The sequence below is a fragment of the Neoarius graeffei genome, chromosome 14, assembly GCF_027579695.1.
Source record: "Neoarius graeffei isolate fNeoGra1 chromosome 14, fNeoGra1.pri, whole genome shotgun sequence".
Taxonomy (NCBI): Eukaryota; Metazoa; Chordata; class Actinopteri; order Siluriformes; family Ariidae; genus Neoarius; species Neoarius graeffei.
The window spans coordinates 46627213-46636664 of NC_083582.1; the positions used below are offsets into that span (position 1 = coordinate 46627213).

The window sequence follows — 9452 nt, forward strand, 5'->3', positions numbered from 1 at the left end:
ATCGCTTGTTCCGTCAGCTGTTGGCAGAAATGAATGCAGACCATTACGATCTCCTTTTGCACAACGATGTCCGATGGCTGTCCAAAGGCCGAGCACTGGATCGCTTCTGTCATCTCCGAGAGGAGATAGCGGTTTTTCTGCGCAACAACAAGCACAGGAAAGCGCATATCCACTTGAATCGCATGCGTGATGATGCATTCATGTCTGCTGTGTGCTTTCTAAACGACATATTCAAGCATCTGAATGACCTAAATTTGGCATTACAAGGCAGAGATAAAACGGTCATTGATCTTGTGGAACAGATGAGGGCATTCCCCGTCAAATTGGATCTTTTCGCCACTGACCTTACAGGCAGAATGTTGCATTTCCCGACGCTCCGCGAATACATCGCATCCCCGACACAAATCACAGACGTGATGAGGGATTTCATTGCAAAGCTGAACGAAAATTTTGCTGCTCGACTGGATGGACTTGCTCTGCCCACGGAGGTTATGGCCTTTGCCAGAGACCCATTCACTGCTGCAAAAGAAGGAGACTTATCTGCCAGAGCAAAGCAAGCGGTCCCTTCCATCGACGAGGGTAAATTCATTCTTGAACTTGTTGACATGCAGTCATCTGCTACCATGGCTGGGGTGCTTCGCAACGATGGGCCAGCAAAGTTCTGGAGTGATTTGAACTCACACCAATTCCCCAACACCAAGAAAGTGGCAGTCTTCGTGCTCAGTATGTTTGGATCAACATACACTTGCGAATCGAGCTTTTCACATGTGAACGCAATTAAGAACAGTTATCGGTGCTCCCTAACTGACAACAAACTTCACCAGTGCCTTCGGATTGGGTTGACATCTTATGCACCAAACATCACAGAACTTGTGCAAAACAAAAAATGCCACTTCTCACACTGAAGGCAGCAGTGGGCTAATGTTCTGTTCAGTAGCCTAATGAACAGTGAGAAATGTTGATAAATGTTGAATTTTTTGTTTGTTTTAAATAAAGGGCACAATAAAGAGTGTTGTTCAAGTGAATTTTGATTAGGCCTCTTCAATGTTGGACTGAAATATAATAGACATAATAGAATATAGGGCAGGCTAGACATTATTTATTTTGACATAATAATAATAATAATAACAATAATAATAACAATAATAATAATAATAAATAGATAGATAATCGGCTGTGCCACTTGTTAGTGACCTCGGAGAACTTGTGGCCCAGCTCAAGCTCTTGGATTCAAAATGTGGCCCAGAAGGAAAACTAATTGAATAGCCCTGGAGTATGGCCTGATCATTTGCATATAGAATCTCTGTTATGCAACCCTCTCCTGATGCTCGTGCTTTCGTACGCATTTCTCTTGTGGATACCTCATTTGGAATGCAATATCTGAACTTGAAGCCTGTATCTGGGTACAGTTTTGATATCTCATGCTGTGCAATCCTGACAACAAAGTCCATATAGATATTAAAAACTGATGGTGATTCTAGGGCACCTTGTCTTGCAGTGAATGTTTGTTTTCATGCCGCCGAGCTATTTTTATGTATTTTATTTTTTAAAAGGACTTGTCTGTAGGTGTGTGTGTTTTATGTTTACAACACATAGGTCTACATTAGCGCACGCGCGCTTGTGTGGTTATCTCTGGTCATGCCCCTGCGTGAAAGTTACGCAGTATCACTGTCCTGTCCGTGGTAATAATCAGAACTGGCTCTGTAATGATAATGCGCGCGTTCTTCTCTCCCTCTGTGGCCGGATGTGTTCAGCAATGTGAGCGTAGGCCTTGCGCAGCTACGCTGAGCCAAACGTAACCTACCGTAGGCTTCTAGGCTAATTACGCGCTTACACTGTAAATGCTTGACACGTATTGCAAATAAAATAAGAGTGTTTTCCTGGCCAACGGTAAGGGTAGGGTTGACAGGTAGCCTATGAGGGGCCTAGCCCCTGGGCCACGGGTGTTGATAAAGCGCCCCTGCGGACATGGAGGAGACCGAGGAACCTGTGGTGGACGACCCTGCAGAAAACGCAATTTCTTCCAGTAATGAAGTGCACCCCTGGCCCTACATACGTGATCACTTCAGCTTCGTAGAGAAAAGGGGTGACAGTTTCATTATGCAATGCAGATTGTGTGCGCCCAAGAAGACAACCATTGCGGCATACAAAAATTCGACGTCTAATCTGCGCAAGCATGTTGAGGTAAGTATTGTCATTGGCATCATAATCACGGGCGCAGATAGAGGGTGGGACGGGTGGGATTCGTCCCACCCAGATTTAAATTCACCTCGTTCGGTCCCCCCCACTTAGAGGGAGGAAAAAACATCTATGCTGTCTTTCTTTGCATAAGGCAAACCTCACGGAAAAATCTAAAGACTAATTACCATTCGGTTTATTGAGGTGCACAGCAGTACATACATAGTTGCAACAACTCACATAAAACAAAAAGACTGATATTCGGTTGGTTGAGCTGCGCACACTGCACAGGTTGCGAGCTCGAGCTTGGTTGCTATGGTTACCCACAACAAGTTTGACAGGCATATCGGGGTTGGGGTTGGTTTGCTGGCAGCTTTGTCCCCCCCAGTTTTTTGTCCCCCCCAGTTTTTTGTCCCCCCCAGTTCAAAAAACATATCTGCGCCCCTGATCATAATGTTTCCTTTCCATAGTAAAACCGACAATAGGCTGGTTATATTCCAAAAATAGTGGATGGCATTGCTAATGTTGAAGTAGCAACCTGTTGGTACTGTAACATAAACGGTAACTAGTCTGTTATTCGGTTGGCTAATCATGCAAACAAGTTAGCTCGCCAACCTGACGTGATCAGTCCTCCTACCATTCTACATCCAACAGGCCAGAAAGGAATACTAAGCAAAACAAATAATGTTTGAATTGAATTGTTCAATAACACACAGTGCACACAGGCAAGCTACGAGATTTCGGTGCAACATTTCACTTTCATATTTCGTGTACAATGCTTTGTGTGTGGTCAGGGCAATGTAAACGACATGACTGTGTGTATTGACCTTTTTTGTTTGTCTCAGTTTTAATGCAGCACTATCCTAAGCATTCAATTTGATACACTTCCTTTAAATAAAACATCTGGGTTGAGATGTACATATATCCTTGTTTCCTCTTCTTTTTCATTTTTGCACAACACAATCGAGGCAGAAAACACCCATTGTTAAAAGTAACGTTTTACTTTTACTCAAAGTACATTTTAAATGATCTACTTTTTACTTTTACTTGAGTAGATTTTTTGTCTGGTAACTTTACTTGTACTTAAGTAAAATTTCATCAGAGTAACAGTACTTGTACTTGAGTATAATATTTTAGTACTCTTTCCACCTCTGATAATAATGTCTAATAATGTCTAATAAAAATACTAATAATGATAAACTGAACACCTGCCGCATCAACAACAAACTGGTAAGTTAGGAGGAAGGTTCTTTCGCTGACGTCATATAGCTCCTCCTCCTCTTTCGTCTCCTGGGTGCTGCAGCCCCGTCAAATTTGCCCAAATAGCCGCGTTTTTTATCATAACTTGTAAAATAGGCGCCTTCGTGAATTAATATATGGATCATCGGGAATTACTTTTTATGTTATAAAACATCGCCAAAGATGTCAAAAACGTGTCATCAGCACTTTAAGGTGTCGATAATTGTAGTCGCCGCTCTAGTCCAGATTGATGAAGCTACAGTAACCAAATAACATTACCTACTTCATGAAACAAGCAAAGTTACTTTAATTAACAAACTAAATGACTCAGGCAGCAATGAAACATTCACATACATTTTAATGAGCTCTCTGGGAGTCAGTAAAACACACAAGTGAGAGACTTTAAACCTTAAATTGCTCCCACAACATTACTACAGTACACAGAGTTGAATCCCAAATTCCACACTTCTCCACATGTCTGTGAAGATTCTCAGTCATCCAGGTCAAGTGTGGAGAAGTGTACTGTGGGTGGTAAAAGAGAGCAACTGGACTTGCTTGAAGATTCTTGAAGACATTTCACCTCTCATCCAAAAGGCTTCTTCAGTTCTGTCTGACTAATAGGGAGTATCAGGTATTTATCCTCTCATGGATGAAAAAGCAATCCTAAGGTGTCATTGAGTCATCCTGTTGGTGTGGGTCACTGTGGGCTGGGTGTGAACGGCCTAAAGAGTCGTTGGGGTGATCAATGGTTGTTGGATGAAAAAGCAATCCTAAGGTGTCGAAGAGTCATCCTGTTGGTGTGGGTCACTGTGGGCTGGATGTGAACGGCCTAGAGAGTCGTTGGGGTGATCAATGGTTGTTGGATGAAAAAGCAATCCTAAGGTGTCATTGAGTCATCCTGTTGGTGTGGGTCACTGTGGGCTGGGTGTGAACAGCCTAAAGAGTCGTTGGGGTGATCAATGGTTGTTGGATGAAAAAGCAATCCTAAGGTGTCGAAGAGTCATCCTGTTGGTGTGGGTCACTGTGGGCTGGGTGTGAACGGCCTAAAGAGTCGTTGGGGTGATCAATGGTTGTTGGATGAAAAAGCAATCCTAAGGTGTTGAAGAGTCATCCTGTTGGTGTGGGTCACTGTGGGCTGGATGTGAATGGCCTCGAGAGTCGTTGGGGTGATCAATGGTTGTTGGATGAAAAAGCAATCCTAAGGTGTCAAAGAGTCATCCTGTTGGTGTGGGTCACTGTGGGCTGGGTGTGAATGGCCTAAAGAGTCGTTGGGGTGATCAGTGGTTGTTGGATGAAAAAGCAATCCTAAGGTGTCGTTGAGTCATCCTGTTGGTGTGGGTCACTGTGGGCTGGGTGTGAACGGCCTCGAGAGTCGTTGGGGTGATCAATGGTTGTACAAAGGACTAACAACCACTGATCACCCCAACGACTCTCTAGGCCAGGGATTTTCAAAGTGTGGGAGAGTCAGCCCCCCCCCCCCCCCCCCCCCCCCCCCCAGAGAGCAAATAAACAACAGCGCCCCCCCTTATAATTTTTGTTGTTGCTATACTTAATGTTCCATTCGTATTTTTAAAAAAAATGGTTGTTGTACACATTTTTATTTTTTTTCTTTTACACATTTTAAAAATCTGTGCTTTTTTAAAACCTCTTTTTTTTTTACACATTTTAAACATCTGTGCTTTTTTAAAACATCTTTTTTTTTTACACATTTTAAACATCTGTGCTTTTTTTCAAACATCTTGTTTTACACATTTTAAACAACTCATAGCATCGTTAGCTAGCACCTCTTGGCAGACAACACACTGTGGCAGTGGAGCATCTTCAGATCCAGTCCATGAAAATCCAAACTTTAAATAATCGTGGTCATACTTCCTTCTTTTTTTGCTTGGCCCAGACTCTGTCTCCTCACTCACTGTAGCCAGGGCCGGAGTGGGCCCTGTTTTCAGTCCGGGAGTTTAATTCACATTCAGGCTACTTTGAAATGGAGGAGGAATTTGAGTACATTAAAAAAGATAAAACAAATAACTGTTATTTCACAATGCTTTTTATTTGGTTTAAATTCAGGTAAACTTCACTTCACTTCACTTTAACAATATAGGTTATAATTCAAATTAACATAAAACGAAAGATAAAAATTAAGAATAAAAGTTGTTTGTACAGTTATTTAACCAATCAAACTGCTGGTGTTCTACTGTAGCTTCACTACACATATTTAGGATGTTAAAACATCAAAAGCCTCTTCAGCAAAGCACTTCTCTCTGCAAGTTTGTTGATGACAATGTCATTATCTATGGACATTAGAATAACTGTAGCTTCACTACACATATTTAGGATGTTAAAACATCAAAAGCCTCTTCAGCAAAGCACTTCTCTCTGCAAGTTTGTTGATGACAATGTCATTATCAATGGACATGTCCCAAAGTTCCTTAGTGAAAATATTTGAAAACACATCCAAAGGACATGCATCTTCAGAAATCGGCATCTTCGGCCCGGGTGTGGGAATGAACTTTTACGTCGGGGGCGAAATCCAGCTGACTGCCACTCCAAATAGCAAAGCAGCGAGTATGGCTGATTGTTTCGCATTATTTAAGACGAATTACACAACACATTTTTAGTCACATAGTCTTAAAATAACGAAAGCACCCATCTCGCGTGCATTTGAACCAATGCTTGTGCATTACATGCCGCATACGCCTCAAAAATAATGGCAAATCAACAATGCTGGGTACTCAGCAACCGGCAGATAAAGCGTGAGGGCGCATTAGGCAACTCAAAAATGGTTAAATGAAATGTAGGCTAAAGCAAGTGTTCGATTCTGCTTAGAATATTGGCATACGCATACACCTTTTCTAAGTTATATATTTAACAACAATTATTTAACATCAAATATGACTTCTAGGCCTATGTGTTCATAACCACAATGTGCGCACGCCTGTGGAAATGCACGGTGTGACAGCGAGATGAAATAGGCTGGATGAGGAAATAACACGCAACAGCACATTTGGGACCTGTTCATCTAAAATTGTTAATAACTGGGATGTAAAGCAATGTCCGGTTCTTCTTAGAATTAAGACATACACCACATCTATACCGTGTAAATTGCAAGATTTCACATGACATCAAAAAGCTGAATTGACATCGCAAACTATCGACACATTATAGGCCTAGCATAGACTGATAAAATCGACAAACAGGGTTATCATACTCCATATCTTTCGTAACCTACCAGCTGGTCTTGAGAACATATCTGTCAATTTGGCACATTTTGCTGCCACCTCCTTCCTTTTTTTAAGCTTCGCCCTTTCGGTTCCACCTGGCCTCTTTCTGCCCTCCATCACTGACGCGCGCTGTTTCGTGCCAATGTTGTTTAAGTTCCCTGCAATACAGAGGAGGAGTCTTGGACCAAACCAACTGCAATAGAGGGGAGGGGAGAATTTCCTTATTTGGTAGCGCCTATTTAATCTGCTGCTTTGTTTTAAAACCAGTTGTTAAAACAAAGTGTGGTGAAGCAGCTTTTAGCTACTATGCAGTACAGCTATGGAACCAACTCCCAGAGGACATTAAAAATGCTCCTGCTGTTGGCAGCTTCAAATCTAGGTTAAAGACCAAGCTGTTTTCAGATGCTTTCTGTTAAATAATTAATATTGTCTTCTTTACATTCTTTATAATCTTTACTTCTCTGCACGTTTTAAATTTACTTTAACTTTATCCTATTTTATTCTTTATTCTATTCTGCTGGGGTTTTTTTTCTTTCTCATCCTATTTGAACTACTACTTCATTTTATTATTTTATTTTTACTATTGTTTAATTCTTATTATTTTCTTTTAATTTCTTTTAATTCTTTTAATTAATTGTTTTAGAATAAAAATAAAATTATTTTATGTAATTTTATTTCTCTATTGTTACTGTTTTTGTTTTTACTTCTGTAAAGCACATTGAACTGCCATTGTGTATGAAATGTGCTATATAAATAAACTTGCCTTGCCTTGCCTTGCCTTGCTGCGATGCTGTCGGCGTCTGGGCTGCCATGTGAAAATGCAGAGTGCAGTTGAATTGATGATTAATGCAAGAATAAGATCAGTGACCAAAATTAGTGAAAATTATTTTCCCCATGCTCCAAGCAGGCCACCATTGATGGTTTGGGCCGGGGATGGTCCCGGCTAAATATAGGGCCACCCCGGCATCGACTGTAGCTTTAGGTACTAAAAATCGATCCATTTTTGTCTCTGGCAAAGGCTAGCTGAAGTTCGCTAATGCCGCTTTTCCACTACAAACGCGGCTGAGTCGGGCTGAGCCGTGCCGTGCTGAGTCGGGCTGAGCGGGGCTGTTGGAGTTGCATTTCGACTACAACCGCGCTGAACCGTGCTGGCTGGAAGTGGGTGGACACATTGGGTGGAGTTAGCGAAAGTGGGTGGACGTCACGTGATGTCGTTAAGCAGCGCAAACAGTGACATCAGTGAGCTTTTAAGCGGTAGTCTCACGACCCGAATAGTAAACAATAAACATGGAGGACATGGAGTCGTTAGTGTTGTTGGTCTTGGTGCTGTGGCTTGTTGTCACCGACAACGCAAACAGATACTGGCAAGAGCGTATAGATGAGGCGAGGCGCATAAGGCTTCAGAAATTCTCGGAATTCTTCTTCTTCCGGGTTTGCGGTGTTTACAGATCCCAGCGCGCTCGCGGGGCGTGTGTGAGCATGTGAGGACACTCCTCCTCACCAATCAGTGCACAGGGGAGTGTCTCCTCACGCCCCCAGCCTCACTCGGCACGGTTTGGCTCGCTTCAGCCCCACTCCAAAACGGTGCGAGTTTTAGGGGCTAAGCAGGGCTGAAGTGAGCTGAGTCGTGCTGGTTTTTGGTAGTCGAAACGTGAGCCGTGTCGGGCTGAAGTGAGCTGAAGCGAGCTGAAGTGAGCTGAAAAAGGGTAGTGGAAAAGGGCCATAAATGTCCGCAATAATAACTTATTCTGGTTTATTTTTCCTCACGTTGCGCCCCCCCCCCGAAGAACTCTGGCGCCCCCTAGGGGAGGCGCGCCCCACACTTTGTAAAGCCCTGCTCTAGGCCATTCACACCCAGCCCACAGTGACCCACACCAACAGGATGACTCAACGACACCTTAGGATTGCTTTTTCATCCATGAGAGGATAAATACCTGATACTCCCTATTAGTCAGACAGAACTGAAGAAGCCTTTCGGATGAGAGGTGAAACGTCTTCAAGAATCTTCAAGCAAGTCCAGTTGCTCTCTTTTACCACCCACAGTACACTTCTCCACACTTCACAACATGTGAAACCGTTATTTTTAGACCCTAGGATCCGCAGCACACCTGACCTCTACAGAGAGTACAGAGCGATTTGTGATTCATCCAGTCCAAGTGTCGCTGAAGGGCCACTTTACGTACATTACGGAAAAAGCGTAGGGCGCGGACAAAAAATAGCGCACTTCAAAACTTTTCCTTACCTCTTGTACAAAGGCTGACAACAGCCCCATAGGCGAGTAGGACATGTCTCCATACATCAGGTCCGCCTTCATAGTGTCGAAGGACAGGGTAGTTTGGCTTTGTTTAATTAAATAAACAGCTTTAGTTTTCGAAATCTCTTCAAATCCGTTTGCAGGTACAAGCTGTCCGGAGGTATTCAGATAAACAACAAGGGTCGTGTGGTCGGGTTTATCCAAAAAGTCCTGGATGACTTGTTTCTGCTCCTCCACGGACACGCATTTTTGCCAGTGGTCTTTTTTTAATCTCAGTGTTTTTAGCACTGAATCCGCTATAAACCTGAATCTTTTATCTGCACCTGGCGACTCGTCCATATTTGATTTGTCGCTCATCTCTGACTGCAGTGTGAAGTCCATACAAACTCTTTGTGCGCACTTTAGCTCCATAGCAACCAGTGTTTGCATTAATGAGCCTGTTGCTCAGGGAAACTGAATCTCAGTCAGAATGGCTTTACTGTCACTGTAAGCTCTGCCTGCAACGAACTTCAGAGTGCAACTCCATTCAGTGCAAATACAACAATACACAAAACACAGAACAA

At 42.8% G+C, this 9452-nt stretch overlaps 1 protein-coding gene across 1 annotated transcript in view; it reads right to left on the minus strand.

The window, feature by feature from the left end:
• Positions 1 to 9228, minus strand: part of dnah9 (dynein, axonemal, heavy chain 9) — a 212060-nt gene extending 202832 nt beyond the window's left edge. The window contains exon 1 of the mRNA XM_060939807.1: positions 8878 to 9228. Coding sequence (XP_060795790.1) covers positions 8878 to 9228 — 351 coding nt within the window. The remainder of the gene's footprint in view (positions 1 to 8877) is intronic.
• Positions 9229 to 9452: the final 224 nt, after the last annotated feature.